General features: G+C 41.8%; 1 protein-coding gene across 6 annotated transcripts in view; it reads left to right on the plus strand.

Moving 5' to 3' along the window:
• Nucleotides 1-27500, plus strand: part of LOC141797518 (chloride channel protein 2-like) — a 219147-nt gene that overhangs the window by 129006 nt on the left and 62641 nt on the right. For all 6 annotated transcript variants that reach the window (XM_074678954.1, XM_074678958.1, XM_074678955.1 and 3 more), the window contains 8 exons: nucleotides 468-546; nucleotides 1122-1247; nucleotides 3150-3234; nucleotides 8313-8414; nucleotides 9168-9252; nucleotides 9705-9860; nucleotides 23440-23509; nucleotides 25225-25335. In XM_074678954.1, coding sequence (XP_074535055.1) covers nucleotides 468-546; nucleotides 1122-1247; nucleotides 3150-3234; nucleotides 8313-8414; nucleotides 9168-9252; nucleotides 9705-9860; nucleotides 23440-23509; nucleotides 25225-25335 — 814 coding nt within the window. The remainder of the gene's footprint in view (nucleotides 1-467; nucleotides 547-1121; nucleotides 1248-3149; nucleotides 3235-8312; nucleotides 8415-9167; nucleotides 9253-9704; nucleotides 9861-23439; nucleotides 23510-25224; nucleotides 25336-27500) is intronic.

Raw genomic sequence — 27500 nt, forward strand, 5'->3', positions numbered from 1 at the left:
AGATCAGAGCCTCAACACAAAAAATGCTCAGCACTAAAATGTTGGTCCTCTGCCTGCTTTAGGTTCTCAGCTTTAACCTGACCAGAAGTAGAGTCCTAAATTTACGTCTAGAATCCAAACTGCATAATAAAACAATGATTCATAAAAATGTTCATTGTGAGGAGAGCACTGATCGGCCTGCACTTTTATCAGGTAGCTGCTGTTTATTTGGTGCTTTTAATGTTTCCTTTAGTTATCACAAAGATAAAACATAGAGTGATACTAAAGTCTTCAGTGTGGTCAAGTTTTTCTGCTTTCAGTAGTCAGGTTGTACCTGAGCCTCTTTGAGCGTGATAAAAGTGTTCAAAATCATTTCACTTCACTTTCTGTTTCTTTAGTTTGTAGAGCTTATCAGAGCAGTTGTTGTGAGTTAATGTGTTAAATAACTGAAGTGGAGATGTTTATTTGTTTGTTTGTTTGTGTTTCAGAACGAGTCTAGGAACATTGAGATGCTGGCAGCAGCCTGTGCTGTGGGAGTGGGATGCTGTTTTGCTGCCCCCATCGGAGGTGAGTGTGAGGAAATGTGCACAAGCACAAGTCTGGCACACAACAGACTGAAGGTGTGTGGTATTAAGTATGTATGTTATTTTCTCCTCTGCTGTCCTCATGCTACACGTAGTAACGCTCTGTGAGGAGTGTGATGTGACTTACATTAGAGTGGGAGCGATCTGCGATCTGTCTGTACATCGTGTTTCACCTGAGGTTCACTTCAGGGCCTCCAGACCAGATTATGACTAACTGACACCACTTAAAGTTATTCAGTCAGTCAGTTGGTCAGTTGGTCAGAAAATAAGTTAGTTACTTTTACTTAGTATGTTACTTAGTAAGGTGCATGACTGCTCACATTGGCACCAACTGGAAAATAAGATGAGGGCAATCTGACAGTAAATTTTAGCAGGCATGGGAATCAGGGAAAGAATGAAAAGAGGAACAAAGTAGGTTCATCCAGCTGTAAAAACATGTAGTTATACTTTTAGCTGTCCACTCATTTTACCTTCATGGATGTTATCTGTGATTCTCATGCATCTATTCTTCTGTGATCAGTGAGGTTTTGAGGGTTTGTCTGTGGTTTTTGGTTTCAGGTGTCTTGTTCAGTATTGAAGTAACGTCCACATTCTTTGCGGTTCGGAACTATTGGAGAGGTTTCTTTGCTGCTACCTTCAGTGCCTTCATCTTCAGAGTCCTGGCTGTTTGGAACAGAGACGAAGGTGAGGTCAACCTCTGCAAGAGTTCACCTTATCCTACTGCATGACAAACGAAATCCTGACTAATCCTATTAATTAAAACGTACAGCAGTTTTTTTTTTTTTTTAATTGGCCTAGACTTCAGCACAACAATGCTTTGAATTCCCTAACACACTTCTACAACACACCAGAAGACACTAGTTCTCTACAGGTCTGCTTTGGTTTCAGGACCATACAGCGTACTTAGAGAAGACAGCGTGGCTCCTCCTTTACCATTGTATAGTTTTAAAGTCATAATACCCCATCACAGGCACAGCCATTGTGCAGCCAGAGTCTGCGCAGAAGAGACTGTGAGGGACTCAGAATCTGAGCAGAACCAGGTGACAAAAAACATCTTTTTTTTTTTCTTTGGAGAATCTAATGTCCCCTTGGCTCTCCCTCCTGACATATTTTACAACCCCCCCCCAAAAACACACAAAAACATCAGCGGTAAATCATTATTTAACATCATCTAAGGCCTGTGTTTAGTCTTTTCTAACTTCTGAAAATGAAACCTTTTTCACATAAAAAAGGACTTGAAAACAAGGCAGCCAAATAATATATCCAAACCACCACCACAATCAGATGTCAGAAACATTTCTTAGAGGTGTGTGTAATTTTTTAAAGTGTGACCACAGCACATCTGGAATGACTGGGGAGACAGTGTTTTTGCCCTAAACTGCAGCCAGCCACCAGGGGGAGCAGTTTTTGAGTAGCCTTCACTTTGAGCCGTGCAAGATGATGTCCATTTTTTTACAGTCACGTGACCTGACACCATCTCCTGGCTGACAGTCACATCCCAAATGTCTGATTTGTGGCAGTGCATTACAGATAACTGTGTCGTTATGGAGCTAAAAGGCCACACCTGCCTTTCAAAATAAAGGCAAAAAAGACATTAGAAAAACAGTTATTGGGAGTTAAAGATTTTAATAGTTGTTTTTCAAGTTGATTCAGAAAGTAGCACCAATAATGACTGACTCACAGATTAAGGAAAATATGTTTTTAATACATATAATTTTGCCGCATATGCAGTTAAACTGCTAGCTGTCAGACAAACGCTGCTTTCTGTCTGCTGACAAGCTGCAGTGCATTTCTGATGGCTGGATAAGGCTGCTCAGTTTGGTTCTCATGCTTCATTTTCAGGCCTGTCGAGCAGGTATCCCATACACAGCACTGCATGTTTTCGAATCAATATCTACCACACAAACTTACGGAGACAGCATAATTAATTTAAAGAGAATGAGAGAAGAGTTGATTTAAGACTTGCTGATCGTGATGGCAGCTTATCATTAGGAAGTGCCAGTATTTGGTTCAAAGCTGCTAACACGGGCAGAAGATCCTAACAATGTGGACTACAGGTGGAATCAGATCTGGCATGTGTGACATTAATGTTGGCCCAGTCCAGCTCTTAATGCATGCCAGATTATTGCTAACCTGCTGTGCCTCCTGGCTGAGAAAGAGCACAGCCTCAGGCAGAGGCAGGTGGGATGTCATGAAGAAAGATGACTGAGAGTGTGGGCTGCAGCTGTAAACACACACGTTGTTTCTGTTCCACGAAATAACAAACCAGAGTTTCCACAGGTGGAGGTTAAACTCAGCCAGTGGCATCCTCTGCATTTCCAGAGTCTTGTTAGCCTCAATTTCTGTCAACATTTCTCAACCTCTGTATGTGCAAATGTACTGCAGCTGTTGTTGTTGTTGAGCTCAGTTCAGCGGCCTGAGCTGAACTCTGCGTTACCTTTCACTGAGGACAGACCTGAGGCTGCTCTCACACACGTTCAGTGCTCTGCATCTTTTTAAAGACCTCAGCCTTTTCTGTGTCATCATGTGGCTCATCACCTAAACTCCTTCTACTGTCTAACCTCTGCTGCATTTTTCCATCTTCAGAGACCATCACAGCGCTTTTTAAAACACGTTTCCGGCTCGACTTCCCCTTTGACCTCCAGGAGCTTCCTGCCTTCGCTGTCATTGGGTGAGTGGACTCAGTGTATTCCTTGTTTTATCATGTTTGCAAATGGATAACGGCAGTATTCAGGTACATCCCCCAAACATACAGTGGGGAAAAATAAGTACTGAACGCGTCAACTTTTTTTCTCATTCCATTTATTTCCAAAGCTGCAATTCAAACAAAATTGCTACCAGACATTGATATTAACTCAAATAATCCACACATGAAGAGAAATCATGACATTCAAGTCCATAAATAATCATGATGTAGAATTAAGTACGATAACACAGGAAAAAAGTATTGAACACACCATGGAAAGGCTGTATACTTCGGCAAGGAAATGCACCATACCACCTGAAATCTGTCGGTAATTATTACTTGAACTTCCAATTAGTGCAAACCAATATCAGCTGGGCTAGAGCAAATTGATGGTCCTATAAAAAAGGTGTTTTTTTCACCAAGCAGTTAAATAGCACACACCTCATGATGGGTAAAGGCAAAGAGCTCTCTGAAGACACTCACAACCATATTGTTGCTCAGCATCAGAATGGAACTGGCTACAGACTTATATCAAAGCACCTGAATATTCCAGTCAGCACCGTTGGGGCCATTATTCACAAGTGGAAGAAGCACCACCTTACCATCAACAGGCCACGCACAGGAGCTCCTTGAAGATTTCTGACCAGGGAGTCAGAAGAGTACTCAACCAGCCAAGGAACCACCCTGAAAGTGCTCCAGAAAGACTTGGAGGCAGCAGGTACAATTGTTATAGAGAAAACAATAGGCAATGCACTCCACTGCCATGGTCTCTATGGACGCTCAGCCCACAAGACTCCATTCCTCAAGAAAAGGCATGTTGAAGCTGGTTCAAAGTTTGCTAAACAGCATCTTGACAAGCCTGTAGAATACTGGGAGAATGTTGTCTGGTCAGATGAGACCAAAACTGAACTTTTGGGCTGTCATACTACAGACCATGTTTGGAGGAGAAATGGCTCTGCACATCACCCAAAAACACTACACCAACAGTGAAGTTTGGAGGTGGAAGCATCATGGCATGGGGTTGTTTCTCATCTCATTGTGTTGGCAAACTTCATATAATTGACGGAGCAATGAATGGAGCCATGTATGGGGAAATTCTTGATCTGAATCTGCTGCCATCCACCAGGATGATGAAGATGAGACGTGGCTGGACCTTCCAGCAGGACAACCATCCAAAGCACACGACAAAGTTGACTCTCAAATGGTTTGGAAAAAAAAAGAAAATCAATGTGTTAGAATGGCCTAGTCAATCACCTGACTTCAATCCAACTGAACATTTGTGGAAAGAAGTAAAGAAAAGGGTTCACCAGAGGGCACCAAAGAATATTCCAGATTTAAAGACAATCTGTGCAGAGGAATGGGCCAAAATCACCTGAGCAGTGTGGGCCATTAGTTCAAACATACAAGAAGCTTCTGGAAGCTGTCATTGCAAACAAAGGTTTCTCCACTAAGTATTAGATGAGTCTCAGTTAGCGTGCTCAATCCTTTTTTCCTGTGTTATCGTACTTAATTTTACATAATCATTATTTATGCATCTGAACGTTGTGATTTCTTTTCATGTGTGGATTATTTGAGTTAATACCAATGTCTGGTAGAAATTTTGTTTGAATTGCATCTTTGGACATAAATGTGGTGAGAAAGAAGTTGAGGCGTTCAATACTTATTTTTCCCGCCGTATTAGTCCAGTGCACAAGCACCAAACAAAAGGATCATCATCAGCTCACCTCTAAAGTCCACAGTATCGCCCGCTGTCTGTATTACAGGAATTCAACCCTGTGAGACAGAAATCATCATCATCACTTCAATAACTCAGTATCAGTCAGGATCAGTGAGAACATTTCTGAAACTTTTGTTCCCCAAAAAATGTTTTTGGTCTTAAAGTCCACACACAGTTGAAAAAGACTGACTGAGTCATTGTTTTCTGGCCCATCTGGTTGTTCTGACAGGAATCTCCATAGGCAGTGATGGCAGCATTAATTCAGACATTATTCATGAGCTGCTCTCGCTGTAGCTGGTGGGGGTGTTACCTCAGGGTAGCCAGCATGAGTCACCTAACATGGATAATTCAGCTTGCAACAGTTGCTTTGGCACTGAGGCATGTCCTATTTTATCCTGCCTCAGCCTGAGGGCTCCTCCATGGCTGTGAATGAGACCATTCACCACTGGGGGATACACCCCCCTCCTCCTCTTTTACTCCAACTCAGATGAAGAGGCACAAGCTTGAGATTTACTCTGCCTGAGCTCCTCAGGAGAATAGAGCAATCATTCTTTTTTTCTTTTTCATCTTTTCTTCTGTCTTTCTCGTTTGCCTTTTCTGTTCTGAGGTGTTCATGCACATTGGTGCAGTGGTGACTTACACCTAATAGGCAGCAGAGCCCCGTTTTTGCCAAATACAGCGATGCCATTTGCCATTAAGCAAGAGCCAGATCTCAGCACACCCTGGCCCCTTGCGAATCAGTGTGCTCTGCTGTGTTCAACAATGAGAACTGGGTTCTGTTTGGGATCCTTTTTCCACCACCACGGTGTGAGCTGACAACATGAGTCTGGCTCTGCTCCAGGTTTCTGTCTTAGTTTCATTGTAGATAGTAAGTTGCACAGAGGCTTCACTCAGGTTTAATTCAGCAGTATCAACACAAAAAGTGTTGTTTGTGTTTTTGATTGAGACACCATCACTGTGACTCCGTGGTGGTATTTACCAATTGTATGTGCCTCTCCTTAGTTAATTCTGGAAATTGCCTCTAAATGTGTTTAATAGTCCCAAACCTGCATTTTGCCTTGAGGTTATCTGGTACAGCTAACTCCAGTCTGAGCTGGATCAGTCCTGTCTCCTTGAACACTCTAGCACACATTGAGATCCCAAGCTAAGCTGTTGGTTTATAGATAGACATTGTGAACTGAGCACACAGAGTGGTCTGCTAGAACTGACTCTGCTTTACATCAAGCTGTATAAACTATTTCAACTCAAATCATCTGAGTCTTCTCAGTCGTCTTCATCAAGTGGTCAAGCTTTCTAGAATTCCCTTGACTGTAGACTTGTTAAAAATAAATCAATAAATCAATAAATAAGTAAATAAATAAATAGATAAATAGATAAAATGCAAGCTTTATGGCTTTCTGGATTAGTCTCTTGCCCATGTTGCGTCCATGTTTTCCTGAGACCCCTTTCCAGATTGTAATCCCCCCCTCCCTGTCCACTGTCCTGTCCTCTCCATGTAACAGCGTATAACGATGTCACCCAAGTTTTTCTTTTTTTCTTTTCTTTTTTGGGTCCAGACTGGATTTTTTTTTCTGCACTAGGAGAAACTGAAACCACAGCAGCAGCCTAAGGTCTGAGATTATGAGACAGAGCTCAATGCTAAAACCTGCTGTTCCTCCAGTTCCCACTTGAGGCTGGCTCCAGAAGTATAGGAAGTCACAAACACACCGAGCCAAAAAAAAAGCTGTTTTCCTCGCAAAAATTAACCCATTTACAGACTGGCTCAAAAAATGTCTCCTGTCTAAATCATTAATTTCTCCATCAGCACACACTGTACAAGGCGTGAATTTATTTCTAACTCGACAGTTCAGAGGTTATTAAGATCCTGAGCTCACCCAATCAGAGGCACAGCTCAGCTCATGTGACTGACTGGGGCCCTATAGCTGTTAGTGAGGAGACTCAAAGCTTGATTAACTTCCAGTTTGTGCGCGCCAGCTGGTTTTGACACAAGTGTCCGTTTCAGAAACAGACGAGTGACGCTGTGGAGACTTCGTCCAATAATTATACAGTCTATGCTACCAGGTTACTGCTGGTGGGAGCTGTGCTGTCAGTAGCCCACTTTTGCTCCCCAAAAGAGCTATCTTTCCTGCCCGGACCAAATCCTGTTGAAACATGACCAGTCAAAAGGACTGGAGCACTCAAGTGTACCACTAGTGGAAACACATGGACTCTTCCTGCTGCAGTCAGAGCTCCTGCCTACAGATTTAACAGTTTGGGAGCAACTGGTCCGGTTAAGGAGGGCCTAACGCTACAATCAGACATCTCAACTCAAGACGTCTCCAAAAATACATCCTGCGTTTGAACAGAGCTGAAATTTTGGCTTTCTGTTGATGTAAGCAACAGTTTTTAGCACTTTGCAAACTATTTTTTGTGTGCACAAGTACTTGATAAGTAACTGTGGATCACTGATAAATTAATATTAAAACTGTTTCCCGCGAGGTATGCTGTTATTTGGCTTTCCAATTTAAAAAGTTGGGAAAGGTGCCACAGTAACCATAAAGGACTGTCCTCCTTAATGGGGGAGCTTTGTATGCAGCCTACCAAGCTCAGGCACAGGTGGTGCCAAAGTGAACTGAGCCAAACCAGACTGACTGTTAGAGCTGGATCCTGTCCTGTACAGCCTCTTTTCCATAAACCCTAACCCTGACCCCCTCTTAGCGCTCAGATTCCCTTATATGCCATGTTTTTTTCTTTACTGCACAACAGGTGCAGAGCCTCTCTCATCACCCTGTTCATTATTTATTCAGATGTCAGATTTGACAGAATTAATAATACAGCAGGATGGATTTATTGGCATTCAGTTGTCTGCAGAAGAGTCTCCATCTATTCTCCTGCTCCCCGGCTTCTCGCTCCGAGCCGTAAAGAGGACTCCCACTGAGCTTCTAAATGAATGCTTATGTAAAGCTCTCTCTCTGACTCCTACGCACATCTCCATCTGTGTTTGACTGTACCTTCTTTATCTCTGCTGCCCTCTCAGCTCCAAGCCTCTGCTCTCTGTTTCTCCCTTCACGTGCCTTTGTCCTTCTCTGTTCTTTTCCTTTACTTGCTCTTCTGAATTAAAAATCTCGATCACAGCTTGCTAATTCTACTGTAAAATGATTTATGCATGGGCACTTGTTGCTAACACTGTATATTTATAAGGTTTTACTGAGGACAAAGCAGTAGGGAGAAACTCTGCAGGTGGGTTATGAGAGAGAAACTGTACTACGATAAGTGCTTTGTGTTTTCAGAGCTTAGGTTTAAATTGAATGCATCTTACAATGCGTACTTCCATCTTCCTCTGACATGTGTGTGTCTGTCTCTGCAGCATTGCCAGTGGTTTTGGTGGAGCTTTATTCGTCTACCTGAACCGACTGATTGTCCAGTTTATCAGGAAGCAGAAGGCCATCAACAGGTTCCTGATGAAAAAGTAAGTCAGGCCACTTTCAGTCCATGCAAACCTGTTAGAGATGATCTGAACGTCAAACCCTAGAGATGGTTGTGGGTTGAAATCCCAGTAGCTCAGCGGTTTGTCAGATACCCAGACCATCAAGCATGCCACGTTCAGAGTCCCTTAAATCACCTTTCCCCATCGTTCTGATACTCACTTTGAACTCCAGCAGCTCGTCTTCTTCAGGTCTACATGACTAAATGCTGCAGAGATGCTTCCCTGTGATTGAGCTGGTGAACAGGTGAACCTGCTGAGCAGCCAGTAGGTGTGTGTCAAAATTCATCTACACAGGGGATGATACACTGGAGGTGGTCCTGCTGTTAACTCTTCCTTTGACTTTTTCTCTTTTATTGAGTCTTGTGTGTTTTAATGCCCTTTGTTTGCATTCTTGATTCTTCAGCTTCACACGTTGTTTACAGCCAATCGCTGTGTTTTCTCTGGAAACGTGTGACCAACCGAGGTGTTTGGAGGATGACTGTCCAATCTATACTGTGGATGTTTGCATCCTCGATGCTGCTTACGTCTTTAAATCTGAGGCTGTAATGAAGCAGTTTGTTCTGTTTTAACACTTCTGAAGCTCTTGGTGCAAAGTGGTTTATCTTCCACCGTTAACAAGGCGCTGCTGATAAAAGGTCATAGAGAGGTTTTATACATCAATATCAGTGATCATGGCGCAGTGGTATTACTTTGTTTTCTTATTGATCATTTTTCTTCTCTTCCTGTCTTTCTCAGACGTCTGCTGTACCCCGCACTGGTCACTTTACTTGTTTCCACACTAACTTTCCCCCCTGGATTTGGTCAGTTCATGGCTGGCAGGGTAAGTCTCACTCACCCACTCCACACATAATGGAATTTTTAAAACACTCCACAGTTCGGCCATTACTGTAATTCAGTTCTGTGAGTGGAAAGCCGGAGAGATTATTGGCCTTCTCCCACTGAGAGTTACTGAACATTAATAAAACATGTCTTAGACTCTGACTTTATTGGTAAAACTAACTTTTTTATTCAGTATTCTCACTCAGTATTCAACATAGAAGAAGTCTGAAGGCCTCTAATTAAAACCCAGTGTTGACAGAAAGAGTTTTGGCTGGTTGCAAAGGGCTGTGTTTTAAAATGTTCAGATTAAAGTGGAAATAACAGTAATTTGAGATTAAAAGAATTTGGACCTTGATCCTTTGTCACATTTTGCAGATCATTAAAATGACTTTTTGATTATAAAATCAAACAACATAAATAAGGAAATGACACAGCTGGTGCATTTCTCTGCAGCTCACCCAGAAGGAGTCTCTGGTTACATTACTCGACAACCGGACGTGGGCCAAACAGGGCATCGCTGAGGAGTTTGAGTACATCGGACACTCTGCGGCCTGGAAACACCCACAGGTCAACGTCTTCGTCACCCTGGTCCTCTTCATCGTCATGAAGGTGGGAAAGAAAACTTTTACTCGTTATTTTTAGTTCTTTGTTATTTTCACCTTCCTTCACTTGATTTCCATACATGTGCTGAAGCATTATGTTAGATCTGCACAAACAGTATGCAGCTGGTGGCTCTAAAAGCATTAAAGATAGAGGAAGGTCATGAAGACAGAGGGATTAAATGAGAAGGTTTTATAAATAGGGAGGTTTTGCCCTTTTTATTCAATACTGGCCTCAGGCTGATGGGAAAGAGCTGGATTCGAGCCCACCTCCTCTTGTCACTGGCAAGGTCAAAAGAAGATGATATGAAGACAAGGCTGACTGACCTCCCCCAGCTTTACTGTGTCAAAAAGTACTGTTCCCACAACCGCATTTCAAGTCTGGGTCCACTTTGATGCTGTATGGCTCGGTGAACAGGATTCATGTGAGAGACAGAGGAACATCTTTACGGCTCGGTGTCGCGCCTGACTCAGCCATGACTTACTGGAGGCCCAGCACATCATGTGGGACAGTAAAGGTCAACTAGGGGGTGTCCAATAAAGAGAATGGAATCCAGCTAATGGAAGGGTTAAAAGAGACAAGACATAAGAGACAATATCCCTTTATTTGACCCACAGTGGGCAAGTTTACAGTTACAGCAGCAAAAACATTGTTTAAAGTAAGTTTAAAGTGAAAAATATTACAACAAGAATATATTAAACAAGATAATGTACTTTGTGTAATTTAGAAAAAAGTATGTACATATTAAGCATAACATGAAGGAAAAATGTCTTCTGAAAGGGCTGATGTTTACAGTGGTTATAAACTATCCCTAGAGTCCGACCACAACTGGAAGAAAAAACTTGTGTTTTCTCTTGGTGAGACACTGTGGTTGAAGAATCCTGTCACTGATCTAGCCGGGGACTCTTACATCACTGGAAAAGTGATGTAAGAGTCTCATGCTATGATTGACCTATAGCTAAGCCACGCCCCCTGCACTCACTGGGACAAACAATGAACATTCAGTGGCAGGTGCTATGGCAGGTCACACAGTAGGAGACATTTCCCAGGATGCTGTTGATGATTGTTGGAGACAGATGAATCACATTTCATCTTTCTGTCACCAAAAAGCTCTAAAGTCCACATTGGAGGGAAATACGAATCGTTTTATTGTTGAAGGTCGATAAAAAAGCTTCAGTTCAGACTAAATTTACAGCTCCCAGAGCAAACCTGATAAACAGCATCTGGTTAGCATCAGCATCTCAGACAACAAGACAGAGGATCAGCATTGGTCAGGACAGAAATATAACCTCCTTTTACCATCTTTACCAAGAGTGTGTCTCTGTTAGTTTGGAGCTACAGGATTTACACTGAATCATTCAGCACAACGTTTGACAACCTTTGTTATCTCTGCTTTTACAGAGAAGCTTTTTCATTTGATTCACACAGAGATGACGTGCTCTACTGCGCAACTTTATCTAAAGAAGACACTTTTCTCTGTTCACATGTGTCTGAGGAAAGGGTTAAAACTACACCCCATCACTTGGGCTCTCAGGATACCTTGTGTCAAAGTTGGATGTACCACATAATCACTGTTTGACCATTTTCAAATTTAAGTTCTTGGAAAAAACAAATTATATAACCAAACAAAAACAGGCTTCCTGCAATGTATTTCAATGGACGTCTGGGAAGAGAATGTCTGAGTGTGTGGCAATGACTATATGCTCAGTGATTGGCTCATTGTGGTTGTGGGCAGGACTTAGCCATAGCTCAATTAATACATCAGACCTGACTGTGGACATTTCCACCCCAGACTAAACTAAGACTATGGTGTCTTTGTCAAAAAATCTTTGAAGTTGGCCAAGGCAACCTTAAAGAGCAACTCCTTCATGACATCAAACATGACAAAGAGGCACAAAACCCCACAAAGTTAAAGCATAAGTGTAAAGAGTGAAGCAGAGCAGCATTAGAGACATCAGATACAGCACCAGAGAGGTACAAAACCAGCACAAAAACGCAAATGACCACAGAGAGATGTGAAACAATGTGTGTGAAAAAGCTAATGACATAAGAGGGACGTACAAGGAGAAACAAAACAACTCTAAAGGCCCTAAATGACCACAAAGAGCCACAAAATGCTGGTTTTTCATACCGCTGATGGTCCTTAGAATGAGAGATTATAGGTAGTGATCATACTTTTTAATTGGCTTTTATCTATATGTATTTAAATAGCCAGTATAGCTTTTCTATTCCCGCCATTAAAGACAGTACAGCTCTGACCTGCACACCATCAGACCTCTGGAGAACAGCCTTTCCAGTGTGCACTTCAGCTCAGCAGTGTTTCTACTGAACAGACAGTTCATTAATGAAATGTGCACAAGAGGAAGCAGACTGAAGGGCTATGACACATCAATCCTCCAAACGTTTACTTGATATGAAAAAGAAAGGTTGAGAAATGTTGGAATTCTCAGTAGGTTTGAGGTCAACCAGAGCAAAAAGACGCTGGAAACAAGTTTGGGCTCACAGCTGATTGTTTTTTTTTTCCTTGCTGACCTCAAAGGTATGAGATGATGATGTCTTTTCTCTGCTGAAATATCTGGCTGTTCCCCCCATGAGGGAGGCTGATGGGAGAAAGGACTGCTGTGAGACAAAGTGTTGGCACTCTTGGCCCCAGTGGAAAAAAACAGCTTGTATCAGTGGAAACGCCACAGTCTCACCACCTCTCTCCATCTCAGTGCAAGAAGTTTGGTAGTGCCGACAAACTCTGTGCTAAGGCAGTTTCTCTGCATCTGCCATGTGTAGATGTTTTTATATCACCCCTTTTAATTGTGAAAAACCCTTTAGACTTCAAAAAGGGGTGATACATCAGCCATCCCTGCATCCAGAGCTGCGCTGGTTTATGCGGCTGTGCAGGGAAGCACACACTCACACATTGAGTGAGCCCTGCAGAGGAGTGTGTAGGTGCAGAGAACAATGCAGGATGTGGCTGGGTTATGTGATTTGTGTATGCTTTTGTGTGTAGGTGAGGCTGTTTGCTGCAGAGGGAGGCAGGTGGAAATGTTTCCTGAACTTCAGCTGCTCCTGTACCTGTCATAAAAAAACTCATTACAATGTTGTTGTCATTGTGGCTGCCACTCTTCAGTAGCTGCGTTCTCCTGTTCAGGGTCAGGATCTGGATCATGTGTGCAGTTTGCCAGTTCCTCTGCGGTGCTACACACAGACGCACAGAAAGGCCTTTTAAGTAGGGGGGCTGCCAACTGGAGGAATGAATGAGTGAAGTCATCATATTTTTTTTCCTCATTCAGCTGCTGACTGGCTGCCATAAGCTACACACAAATAAAACATTCAGAAGTTCTAACAAATTCAGATTTTACAGATAGAAAATTCATCACATGACAAGGGCAATCTGAAACAAATTCCCTTTAACAGCAGTAGTTGAGCGCTGTCCTTGGTGCTGAAGATGCAGAAACATTCAGGTGTGTCTTGACTCCATAACTCACTACCTCTGACACCAAAAGTAGCAGGGGTTTTGTTCTTGTTGGATGCCCTGTCTGTGTAAAATGAGCCATGTTTGTCAATCTTTTAGCCTGGTGGTGAAAAAGTTGTGAAGAGAGACTGATTTTTGGAAAGACTATAGATTTTTGTCTTTTATCTAACCGAGGTTAATGTTGCTGCTCTTACAGCCCATAACACATGGAAAGTTGAGGTGGCTCAGCCCATTGGTGTGGTAGAGCACTACTCTTTGGATGATACCACTGAGAGCCATTGCTGTCTGATGCACTTACATTTTATAAAATTTAACAAAAAATTAAAGGATCAAATCAACCAAATCTGTTTCATAACATTCTTAGTAACAGTACTATGTCCATATCCATGTAGCAATAGTTATTTACTAACTTTTGTAATTTAAGGCCCACCCAAAATTGAAATCCTGGCTCCGTCGCTGACATGTTGTGGAGAAAGATGAAAAAAACATCAGCAGATGAACACAAGTCCCGCAAACCAACAGCACACGGAGATCACCATGGCCAAAAACTTTGCACATCGAAAATGAAAACAAAGAGAGCTGTTAGCAACTAACATTGTTGCTGCTGCAGCTACTCTTACATTACTTCTGTAGCCCAACTCAGTTAAAGGAGGCAAAGATTGTTTAATGTAAAACTCCACATAATGTTGCCTTCTCTCCACAACAAACTGTTTTCTTTTAACGAGTGGCTCAGAGGAATACTGTCTCGCAAGAATTCAATATTTTCACCATCACCTCTGTGATGAAATTTTACTCACTGTCTCACGCACAGACATGCACTCAAGGTGCGCGCACATACAAACAGGATCTAACACATATACAACCTGACTGAAGTTATTAAGAAGGCAGTATATGCACTCAGAGAGTAGTTCTGAATAAAATAATTTTGACTTTGATTTGCAGGGTGCCAAATGTGGCCTTGCGTTCTGGTATGTTGCTAATAAAGCTTGAAGAAGCTGCTTCTTGGTGAGGGCAGACTCCCCAACAAACTCTTTTTTGTTTCATTCATTCATTTATTTTCTGAACCACTTATTCTGTTCAGGGTCGCGGGTGGCTGTGAGAGGCTGCAGCGCTAACTGTTGTGCCACCATGCAGCCCCCTTTTTTAGTTATTGTTTTAAAATATTTTTCCACTCTGCTTAAAGCCTTTCTACATTTTTTTTCAGATTTTTATAGTTATTTTGTTTATTGATTTATTTCACAAGTTTATAGTCAATGCTAAATGTAAGGCACCTCATTGTTGTTCAGCTTTTACTTTCATGGAGTCATTTTACTGTTTGACACAGAATAAGGCACCCCAGTTGAAAACAGCTGCTTGTGTTCATTTGCAGCATGCATTACCACCTGTCAGGGTGTTTTTTTTCATTTACCTTAAACCCTTTCTGAGTTCTGCACAGTTTAAGAAACAATACACTGACCAAAGCTGTGCTTAACTACACTTTGTAAAACAAACTGTGCGTGAAATGTGGTGACACACACAAAGTGAAAAAAGTATCTTGGACTGACCAGAAGCTCTGGTGTCAGAGTTATGTAACACAGAACTTGTGGAGTGACAGTTTGTACTGTGGGAGCGACAGGAAGTGACTCAGTGTGTCTTTGTCATGCCTCCGAACTGTACAACAAAGAGGACGTGTCTCTGTCTCTCAGAGATTTTAAAAACAGAAAACGATGCCATGGATTTCAGCATCCCTCCTCTTAGTGTAACATCCAGCGCGGTGTGTGTGTGTGTGTAACCTTCGCACACGCATCACAAAAGACGTATGAAGCTTTTTCCAGATGTGACATGGGGGGTGGGGGCTGAGCATGAGCCTGTGCACACTCCCCACCTGCAAAAACCTCATCAAGCTGCAAGCTCAACACCTACCCCTCACTCTCTCTCTCTCTCTCACACACACACACACACACACACACACACACACACACACACACACACACACACACACACACACACACACACACACACACAAAGGGATGCATACAGAGTTCAAGCTGAGGCTGTAATGGCTCTGTCTAATTACAGCCTTTGGTTTCCCTGAACTCAGCCTGGTGATTTTCTTTCCCCCTCCTTCCCTGAAATGAATATTTCTCTTCTTCCCTGTGGCAGCCATCTTGTCTTGCTGCAGATTTACATGCAGAAACTTCTGGGCTGCTCTCATCCAGCTGCTGAACTTTCAAAGTGGAGGTGTGTTGAAGTTGTGAAGGAAGCCAATGGAAATACTTCCAGGAAGATTAACTCAAAAAGTCAAAGGTTCAAACATTATTTTCATGAAGTGGAAGCTTCCTCGCTGTAAACAACCTCAAAGATCAACACACTTTCACACACTGACCAGCAAATGAGTTTAGCATGCATGCTTCATGCTTGAGAGCTGGATGCTATTGTTGGCAGGGTGCAATTAGGCACATCAACAGCTCTGAGTGAGACACAGGTTGAGTAATACAGGCGTGTTTCCGTGTGTGTGTGTGTGTGTGTGTGTGTGTGTGTGTGTGTGTGTGTGTGTGTGTGTGTGTGTGTGTGTGTGTGTGTGTGTGTGTGTGTGTGTGTGTGTGTGTGTGTGTGTGTGTGTGTGTGTGTGTGTGTGTGTGTGTGTGTGTGTGAATTGGACAGTGTCAGAAAGCTTGTGGCATTGTAATTGGAGGGGGAGTAGAAGAAGGGCCCCTGAGGGTCCCCTGAGGCCCCCCAGGCGATAGACTGTCCTCTAAATGTGACACACACACACACACACACACACACACACACACACACACACACACACACACACACACACACACACACAGGTACAGGTGTTCCCTGATGACTGACAAATTAAACACAGCCCAAACGCCTTTAGCAATGCGTCATCACGGAACGCCTCGACCTGAGTATCCTCACTTCTCTTGTCTTCTCTTCTCTCCTCTTCTCTTCTCTTCTCTTCTCTTCTCTTCTCTTCTCTTCTCTTCTCTTCTCTTCTCTTCTCTTCTCTTCTCTTCTCTTCTCTTCTCTTCTCCTGGTTTGACTTTCTCTCCTTTCCATCGTCCCTTCCTTCACTTCTCTACCTCCCTCACCAGGAGTTTGAGCAGTAACCTGAAAGTTTAGGTTTGATTTAAAACAAAACATGGAGAGACAGTTGGAGCTATGGGACATGAAGTGCAGTAATGGGTGATGAGCTTTGCTCCACAGGCTTTCACCTCTGAGTTTCAGAAGTTGACTGCTCATAAATTTGAATAGAAGTCATCAGTAGACAAGTTGTTTAGATAATGGACTGTACGTGAAACCCTCCAGGCATGAGGGATACTTTTTAAAGAGATTGGGTGGTTGCCTTTTACAAAAATGCTAGAGCACAGGAAAAAAAAAATGTCTTAAACACTGTTTTCTGCTGTGACATTAGGTAAACATTTGCTTGTTGGGCTAACTGTTTTACCCTGGATGTCAGTGATTGATATTACTTTAAAGAGCTGGAGACACTTTGGGGTTAGAGATTGTGTCATATGTATACATTTTTATATAGAGAGAGAGATATGAAGACGTAATGCTCTACATGCTCAGTTTATTCACTTATAAACTCAATAAAGTGTTGATGACACAGAAAACCTGTAAAGCTATTTTTTGTGCAGAGAAAACTCATGGGAGAAATTGATAATGGAATCAATAAAAAATCAGATCCATACGCAGAATCAATCCCTGTACAACATTAGCAGCTGCTTGCTCAGTGTTGTCTGATCCCACTTTTGTTTTGTGAAAGAGGAGGATCTGTAGGAACTACAGAGATAGAAAGTTTGCTGTCATACAGCACACTTCCAAGACCTGATGGAGCAAACCTGGTCCCAGCACTTTGATGTGAATCAAACTGCAGCAAGACTAACACCAAGAGGCACAGAGTAGGAAAAGCAAATACTCACTCAAACCAAATAAACATTGACATAGCCATCAAATTAAAGCCGTTACAACTCTTTTGGTCAGGAAAAAGCATCAGCGATAATATCTCCTCATGAGATCTGACTCCCATTTTGACTGAATTTAATCATGTTCTTCTTTAAAAGTTCAGCCCTGAAGCAGCTCACTAACTTGTGAGTCTAATTAGGCCAGTCAAATTTATGTGCTTCATTAAATCTATTTTAATTGGATTTTAATGTAAAAAGTTTTTTATTAGTTAACACTCACACTTGACCATTTTTAAGCACTTTTGGGGTTTTAAACCAACATCTCCATCAAACCCCGGCTCGCTGTTCTCGCCCAAAGGCTCTGCTTCTCCGACAGTTCATGGAAGTCATTGTGAGGTCGGAGATCCTCATAAATTTTGATGGTGGTGCATTACCTCAGTGAGATGTACTCTTAGTAGATTACATTAGATTAGATTAAATGAAATATTAATGATTCCTCAGGGGGGAGTGAGTCATTCCTGCTGCACAGAGCTGGATGTGGCAATAACAAGGAGGACATAAAGAGTACCAGAGCAAATATAGGGTACAGAAATAGGTCTGGAAATGCTAATGTGTCACTCAACTCTCCATTAGACCATCAAACTGTGGCAGTTTGGAAAGTAATCAAGGAATTAAACATAATGAGCTGTAGATTCAAGGCCCAGCTGTCCAAAGGTTTGAAGACGAGATGTCCGGCAGAGCATTATGATCTAACTGAGATACAGTTTTAAAGACTGCAGGCTGTTGGACTACAGATTTGGATATATAGTGAATGTTGGGTTTTAGATATCACATTGCTTTGACTCACACTTTGTTTTCACTTTCACTACAGCCACAGCAGTATTCATCAAATACATGTTAGAATCAGTAAGGTTGATGGTTCACAAAGATGGTAAGTCAACTGATAGGGTTAGGAATATAGTTAGCAACAAGCCTTTACAAGACCTCAGTGGAAGAGCAGCAGCGTTTAAAGGAGGTCAACGATCATGGACTGTATAAAGCACAGCATCATTTCACAGTTTAGTCTTAGGGCGAGGTCACACTGGCAAACCGTGCTGTGCTTAGGCACGCTTAACTTCTCTGCTTTGGCACGCTTCAGGGAGGTGGGCATCAGCACGGTTCACTAGGCCCGGGCCAATTACCAATTCTGCTGGACAATGAATTCTCCAACAATTATTGATATCATTGACAATTTTATTTTGAGACCAAATTAACCACTAATATATAAAGAATGTATCATCAATAATGCAATACAGCCTTTCAAATGTAATGAAGTTTTATTTTTCATGAGGACTTTTTTTACTATGGAAATGGGAATATCAATAACTTTCAAATACCCCCCCCCCCCCCCCCCCCCCCCAAAAAAAAATAAATAAGATAAAATAAAATAAAATAAAGAATAAAATGGGCTTTCAGTCAAAAAAAATGCACTTTAATGAAAAAAAAATGTATTAAAGTGCAGCATTTCTTTTGCGATGTAACCAACTTCACTTTCTGTGCCCATGTAATTTCTCATTATACAGGTCAGAGTTATTCTGAACTCTCCAAACCGAGGAACCTGGACTGTTCAGAGTTTGTGGAGACATTTCTCCACAAACTCTTTATCATCCTCATCAGCTTCATCCCAAACTATAAACAGGCCAGTTGTCTGAGTTTGAAGAGTTCAGAACACACATTCTGAGAGCGACACCATTTTTTGCTGTTCTGTTTGTATTTCCTTTGTGGATCAAACGCCTTAGTGAGTGTTGACTGAATCTGCAGGAGCAGTTTCTTCCCAAGCTGGGAAAACTGGGTCCGTGGTTGCATATTAGGTGTGCCAGTGAGTTTGTTGTGTTTTTGTTTTTATTTTTGTTGCTGCACACTGGCTCGTCTGTGTTGATGGGCTCACCGTGCTCATTCAGTTTGAAGCTGAGATATTTCTACCCTGGGGCTGTGGCGTTTGGCTTTACAATCATCTTTTTGTCCTCCTAATTTCTACATCAATCTGTGTTGGTCCTCATGAGCACATGAGGCTCACTTGCTGCCCACGGGGTAATTATGTATGAGTACAGCGCGGTTTGGATGGCTCAGTGTGACCGCGCCCTTAATGTCAAACTCCCACTGCTTCCCTCCTCCTCATGGAGAGCAAGCTGATAAACCTGGAGTGAAATTTAGCTGGACATAACTAAACTGTGAAAAAGTTGAGAAGTTGTCCTAAAAATGCTTTTTGAACATGTCAAAAACTACACCAGTCTAAGCACTTTGCTTTGGTAGCAACATGTGAACAATAAAGTTGAGCTCAACACATAAAGAACCGTCATAAATCCCAAAGTGACCATGCTTAAAAAAATGCGTCAGAGTACAGTGACACTCAATAATCATGCAAAAAAGTTGAACAATTATCCTGGCATGCTTTAGCAGTCTTAGATATGTTGGATCCAGTTAGGTTGTAGGTAAGCATTACTTTTTCAAACAATGTGTTTCAGGAATGAGAAGCATTTGGAACTCGACTTGTGCAAAGTCACCCTCATTGTTACTGACAGACACTTACTGTAGTGTTACTGAGTTCTTCCTCCAACACTGCGCATACATGAAGCAGCAGCATTCATATGGACCAAGCTTTAAGTGGCTATTAGTCACTGTCCTCGGCAGCCTGGAGCTACCTGACGGAGAACCCAGGGGCAGGTGTAGCTCCGAGGATCCGCATCATGTGAGTGTGAGGCCATAGTTAAAACTCTGTTCACTGGAGGCAGAGGAGAAACTGCAGCCAGCATGCTGTCAAACTCACCTGGAGGCAAAGTGTGTGTGTGTGTGTGTGTGTGTGTGTGTGTGTGTGTGTGTGTGTGTGTGTGTGTGTGTGTGTGTGTGTGTGTGTGTGTGTGTGTGTGTGTGTGTGTGTGTGTGTGTGTGTGTGTGTGTGTAAGAGAGACAGTCATTACTGTGAGTAAACAGGCAGCTGCTTCTGATAACACTGTCATCCACATACAGTGGTGCTGCTGGGGATGTGTGTTTAATCCTTCCACTCATATTCACTCTGAGCTGGAGGAGAAATGCTGCTTTAGGATTGTCATTGAAATTGCTGAATGTAAAGAAGTGTTTTTCAAAACATTTCAAGAAAACTTGCAGAAAACAGTTCCTTCCCGTAAATTTGGAATGGGTGACTGTTTTGTTTGTCCTGTTCCCTATTATCATCTAAAAAGTGTTCTCCAGAAGGCAAACCTTTCCACTGTTTCTCAGTGATCCGTTTCTTTGGCAGAATTAATGTGGTTTGACCAGGTCGTCAAAGTGATCAACAGTTACACTATCAGCAGCAGCTGATTATTATGGCTGCTGCTGTCTGCATCAAAAGTCTTCTTGAAAACTCAACTTAGTCCAAATATTTATTGTTAAGTTGTTTTGTGAATGTTTCATTTCTGAGATGTTTGTCATGATGGAAGGTCAAAAAGCATGATGATCCTCTGACCTTGGAAAAGATTTTATTTTGAAATCAGATACAGAGATGTTACAGATACTGAAACATTATCAGTATTATCAGTAATGGTACCATTTTACCACAGTTGAGTTATTGCTCTATACCAGGGGTCTGCAACTTTTTGTTCATTGTGGCCATTTTGCCTTTGCTCACCTGGATTGAAATCATTCTGGAGCCATAAAATCTGCTGTATCTTCACAATAAAGACTACGAAGCGTACAAAAATTCTACACAGAGTTAAAATCTAGTGAATAACTATTTAAGAAGTTATTTGGAATCCATACAATTGTACTAATGTGATGTCTTACTTTATTTTTATTAAATTTGAAGAAATTTAAAAAAGTCTAGAAATTTAAAAAAAAAAGAAAAAAAAAATGAAACAGCAAAAAAATTTTAGTTTCCAAAATTTGAAGAAATTGAAAAAAAAAGATATTTTTTTTCTAATTAATTATTTATTTTCTTCTAAAAAATTTCTTTCATTCATAAAAAATCTTCAAATTGGTTTTAAAATGTGAAAACGTTGCAAAAAAATTCATTTTTTGTAAATGGCAAACTTTTGCAAAACTTCTACAATAAAAAAATAAATTAATTAAATGAAAAAAAAAACAGCATGGCAACCACAAACAATGGATATGAAACTCTGTAATAGAAACAGATAGGTGAAGTCACAGAGACCAAGGCCATGTTTTCTCCATGTTAATCCTGAGCAAAATTTTAAGACTAGTTAAAAATCGCACACATTCACATTTTGCATCTTAAAATGCAGTTATAAGAAGCAAAAAGGATAAATGGAAGTAGGAGAAAGATTGAGTAAGCAATTGATCTAAATCAGTATGGCTGAATGAGTAAGTCCTGCCAAGGAGAGGAAAGGAATATATGTGTAATATGTTGATCTCTGGATGTAAGTTGAGCAGGTTGAGTTTTATATGAGACAGATGTTAATGTTTGTCTCTGCTAACAGAGTCTCCTGACCGCAGTTTGTTTCAGACACTGATAAGCTTTTATTTATACAGAGAAACACTAAACTTTATGATCCAGTGACCTGTTTTTGTTTAACATCATATTTATTCCTTCTTTCTTAAACCAAAGTGTAACTCTGTGAGAGATATAGTGTATTGACATCATTATCATCCTTTAACTTTTTCACCTGGTCTGTTGTTTCAAAAACAAACCAAAAATTGAAAAATCTCAAATATCGAAGAATTGTAATTTGAATAGAATTGCTATCCCAAAAGTCATAAAAGAATCAGGAGAAAAGCACATCAACCCAAGCCTTGTGACCACATTGTGTGACGTCCTCTGACTGTTACACGCTGTACTCTCCTGTGAGGGTGTTGAGTGCACACTGACAGCTGTTCTCTGCTCAGTGTGGCTTTTGAATCTAGTCGACCACCATTTCCACAGTTAGACAGGAAACACACAAAAACACACACTCCTCAAGGGCCATGACCTGTGTGATCAAGTCAATCCTGTGTTATGAGGTCCTCTAAACCTTTTCAGCTATTATTAATTTCTCAGGCCAGGCAAAGGAGGGCACAGATGAAAAGAGGAGGAAGATGATGATCAAGGCTTAAAACTGATCCCTGATTGTTTCTTTTCTTCCCAAAGGTGTTTTTTTTTTCTTCTTGGTTTCCATCGCGTGTTTCTGTTGCTCTCTGGAGCCCAGCTGCATTCGGCTCTGAATCTCATCACATGGTGTGTCATGGTGTGTGTGAACACCTACACACATGAGTGTGTGTGTGTGTGTGAGCAGCGAGAGGTGTGAAACAGCAGTGTAAGGTTACAGAAGGAGATCCATTACTTTGCCATGGCAGCCGGCCTTAATTACAGCTAACTATAGACGGAGCAGAGGGAGAGAGGGAGAGGAGGGAGGAGGTTAGGAGGTATGAGGGGAGACAGAGCAATGAGCGTAATTAAAAAGTCTATTTGAAACCCTGAGATGATTACAGTGATGAAGTTTGTGTAATGACTTGAACAAAACTCTAATTCAGACCTCTCTTTAAGCATGCAAAAACTCTTCAATGAGTGTTTCTCTGAGGAGAGATAGCCTGTTCAAACTGACTGTTGTCGTTCATGTTGAAACATTTTCAGGCAGCATGTTTCCTTCAACATGAACTCTGATATGTCTGAACAAACGTTTGGGACACTATCTCTCACTAAAATCGGTTCAGTCAGTGTTGTCCGCCGTCACTGTCCAGGCTCTCTTGCCCGATCATTTGTTCACTGTAGAGTGGATGGATATTGCTGGGCTGTGTGGAGAATAGATTGGATTTTCATGAGACATCTGATCAAACATGACATGACTTCACGCTGGTTTGTTCAGACATTGTTTTACTCTTTATAGTAAAATAACTGACTCAAACATCAGAAGCTCACCTGTGCAGAACTCTTTACTTTAAATCAACACACACCTGTGTTAAATCCTCACACCTTGTCATGCAGACATTTCCCCTTTATGTTTGCTCTCCCTAATTAGCAGGCCCACACTCGCCTGGCACAGCGTCGGCCAATCAGCGGAGCCCACTCATTATCATTATCTTTGTCAAATGAGGAGTGAAAGTGACAGTTCAATCTAACCGCAGCAATAAGCTCTGCGTGGTGGCCTCCTCGCGGCTCTCAGAGGATTCAGTTGACTATGGTTGAGAGGCACACAGGATGGTACTCTGAGGCTAACTGAAAAGCCCTCCTCCCTCTTTCTCCTTCTCTTTCTTTATCTCTCTGCTTTGTGTCTTTCAGTTCTGGATGTCTGCCCTGGCCACAACCATCCCGGTGCCCTGCGGAGCCTTCATGCCAGTATTTGTTATAGGTAAGAAGTTACTCTTCCAGCTCTTTGTAAAGTAAATGTTTAGTGTCACTTGTGGCCAGGCAGGGTATTAGTATTAGTGGCCTGCCTCCCCCTCCCTGTTTTTTGCTCGCCCTCCTCCTTCTGCACACCTGAGTGCAGTTTCACTGAGGCAGGAGGAGGGGATGGAAGGTGCAGGGAGAGCAGACTGGGAGGCAGAGCAGGAAGGCACCCAGACATGTGCTCTCACAGTTTTCAGCAGCTGGTGAGGAGGCACAGGTTTTTCTCTCTTTGACCAGAATGGATTATTGTTGGTTTTTGTTATTTTTAGCTTGTTGTTCTAGTTTGGGGGGTAGACCTCTGGCAGTCCATTTTTCGCTTTTTGTTTCACCTAGTTTTTGGGATAGTTTACTTTAGGAGAGGTACTGGTAGAATGGCCTATGGCCATGTCCACATGTAGCTGAGAAACAGCATATATTTTTATATGTTTACACCTGTCCACATAAAAACACAATTTACAGCACTTAAAACAATGTTTTCTGAAATCTCAGGCCAAGTTGAAGATTTTGGAAACCTCTGGTTTCATGTAGACTCTAGTAAACTGAGTTTTTGGATCTCAAATGTCACGGCTGATTGACATGGGTTCATTCTGATTGACTGGCACTGGTTTTATGGTTTTACATCTGAGAAGCACTGCCAAATATGGGTTTGGCATGCTTAGAGTCACACTTGTTGTTGGGTTTTCCGGCTGCTTGTGGCCAAATGTTTTTTTTTTTTCATTTAATTATTTTTTTTAATGAATATTTCTGTTAACAACATTGCATCACATCTTGACTTTAATCAGATATAACATAGATTTTACTTTTAACTTTTACCCCCACACACACAAAGTAAACACACTCATTCTCTAACACTCTCCTACCTAATAAACACAATCCACCAAACTTGTATACAAGGCACAGCACAGTCTTAAATCATTGACAAGCTGAACATGACAAAACTTACACACAATAGACATAGATACACAGGAAGTGAATTCATACAGACACCAAAGCCTCTGCTTCTCTTTCAGCTAACCCTCTTCCTATGGGCCGGACTTGGAAGCCTCTGCCAGAATACTTTACATATTCTCAGTCCCACATAATCAAGAAACAGAGTCCATACATGATGAAATGTTCCAATTTTCCCTTTGAACCAATATGTCAAATACTCCATGAGAAGCAGGTCAAACATAACCTTGTGTCAGTTTTAGAGAGTTGCTGGCTTTTCTGAAATCCATTTAAGTAATAAACACTTCCTTGCAGCACAGGTCAACACATTCAACAGTTTTTATAGGTGTTCTTGATTTATGAAAGTACTTTTAAAAATGAATGGGGGGGGTCTTGGTTTTTGAAAATGCCTGGCTACGTGTGGACAAGGCCCATTGCGTGGCTGGATCGGCATCTTTCCCTTTTTTGTGTCTTGAGGCCGGGCTGTCCAGCTCCTTTTGTTTTGCTTGCCTGTTTTGATCTTTTGGGTTTAAATAAAGCCTGTGGGTTAAATTGTTATTCTTTCTTTGTGTCCTTTGTTTTATGTCATGGATTCCTTTCTTAAGCCTTTGTTGATTTTTATCTCAGAATCAATGAGGCCATAACATGAGATAGAGCAGAGTGTACCTTTAAGAGCATCTGTACAGTGTTGAAGGTTTTATCACTGACTTCAGTATCAAACCAAGCACTGAACGTCTCCTCTTGTTTCAGGGGCGGCCTTCGGTCGTCTGGTAGGAGAAAGCATGGCGGCATGGTTCCCAGATGGCATTCACACAGACGGTACCATCTACCCCATCGTGCCAGGAGGTTACGCTGTTGTGGGTACGTCAAAAACACTGACGTTGAGCTGCAGTCCATCTAAGTTATTCTTTGTGTGATATCACCTTTTTGTAGTTTCTCAAAGCATTTTCCCCCCAAATGATTTATGAAGAGTAAGATTTTATGAAGTTTATGAGTCCAAATAAAATATTCAGAACCACTCTGCTTTTAAGTGATTCAGTCCTTTTTTGTGCAGGAGCTATGACAGTATTTGCTTTCCCTCTCGTTAAGTTTTGCCAAAGCTTTAATGTCTCTAAAAATTTAATTTACATTTCTTGCCACCACCTAAAGTAAATATGTAATATTTCTTGGAGCCCTACGCCAACTTTCACATCTCTGAGTTAAAGCTCTAAGTGGATCCTGATTCGATGAGACGTGGGATATGATCATCTTCAAACTCTTGAGACAGAATCAATTACATTTACAAGCTGAGCAGAGGAGACTTAACGAGAAAGAAATGCAGAACAGCTGACGAGCCACAGGCTTTCACAGCCCACGGTGCTGCTGTCGAGTGCTCACATTACGATGAGAGGTCTGGGTGATGAAACTTTGTGCATAATTTAAAACTTCCTACATGAATGGAAAAGAAATACAGATTGCTAGTGTGGCTCTCTCTGAGATTATTCCTTTACCAGGTAAACGTCAGCCGTCTCATTTCAGAAGTTTGATGTCAGTCATTGTTCATAGCTCAGATGCGTCAGCTAACCTGGCAGCTTGAAAGTAGGAGCTTTGGATGTAGATCTGAGATTTAAAATTCAAGCAACCACAAATGAATGAGTTAAACAAAGTAAACCACATCATGAATTCTCCTCTAGCTCTGAGAGCAACCTGTTTTAGGTGGGGGTATATTTGGGTATCTTCCCAGCAGACGACGTGTTTAGCATTGAGATGATTAAAGACGAGTAAGTATCAATGAGTTGCTTTCCAGCCTCTAGTTTCCCCAGCATTTTGACTCTGATGAATTTTCTGGAAGCAACGTCACAGTAAGTCCCCCACAGTGATGACAGACCAAGACTTAATGCCCATCTGCACTACAACTCCTCTTTCACATCTTGAAAATGAATTTGGTTTTGAGAAACAACATTCAGGAGCCTGTGTATAATGAAGTCAGATCAGTATCAAAACGATTTGTGCGTGTGTAAATGCATCCACAAATACATGAACTGATCCACAAATGTGTGGAGTGATTTGCAAATAAATATACAGTTTTCAGTGGCTGAAAAGTCAGGAATTTTTCTACAAGACCTAAAGATTACACACAAATCATCAGTTACACCTGAGGTGGGCCTCCCAATTGGCTGTCTGTGTACGAGTTTTGAGACTGTCCTGGCACCAATTAGTCAGGGCAACATGACAGGTAGAGATACATCCATGATTAAAAAAGGAACTGAAACATATGAGTGGTTGTACATTGCTCGGTTTATCCCCCAAAATATCTGTACACCCAAATCATCGTAGAGGAAGGGCTAAAATCCAAATTCTTGGTGATAACAGGAAACACACCAGAAAAAAACTCCTGACAGCTCATGTCCTGCAAACACCAGCTGTCCCTCCATAACCACATCTTCTCCAGCCTGCTGAGGCTGCCTGTCTAATGAGATGCAGCGCTGTGATTTCCTCCACTGTGCTACTTGTTGACAGCCGTGCTGATTATGCCACAGTTGCAGGTTGGTGGCGGCAGTGTTTCTGGGGATGCTGCTACTGCTGCTGCTGCTGTCGTTGATTATGCCACTGTTGCAGGTTGTTGTTGTTGTTGTTGTTGTTGTTGTTGTTGTTGTTGTTATTATTATTGTGCACTGCACCTCATGACCCAGCCCGTTACAGGCCTGACACTCTGATGAGCCTCTTTCATCTCACAACCAAGCTCACTTAAAGGACTAAATGTTAGGCCAGGCAGAGGGAGCAGCAGCATTTATCAGAGGCAGATAGGCAGACATACAAAGGCTTAATTAAGTTAGGAGAAAGAACAATGAAACCTGCCTTTGTGGGCTCTCTCACACACCATCTGTTTCCCTCTTTTCACACTATTTAATGCTTTTTTCCACTCTTCATCTCATTCTTTGGATTGCACTCATCCATTTTGTCTGTCGAGCAGGGAAGGCTCACTTCGCCCCATGCTGTTCGCTTTGCTTTGATGCAGCTTTTATATCACTGTTTCTACGACAGAA

The sequence above is a fragment of the Halichoeres trimaculatus genome, unplaced genomic scaffold, assembly GCF_033239565.1.
Source record: "Halichoeres trimaculatus isolate MK-OKI-2021-1 unplaced genomic scaffold, fHalTri1.1 fHalTri1_scaffold_9, whole genome shotgun sequence".
NCBI classification, from domain to species: Eukaryota; Metazoa; Chordata; class Actinopteri; order Labriformes; family Labridae; genus Halichoeres; species Halichoeres trimaculatus.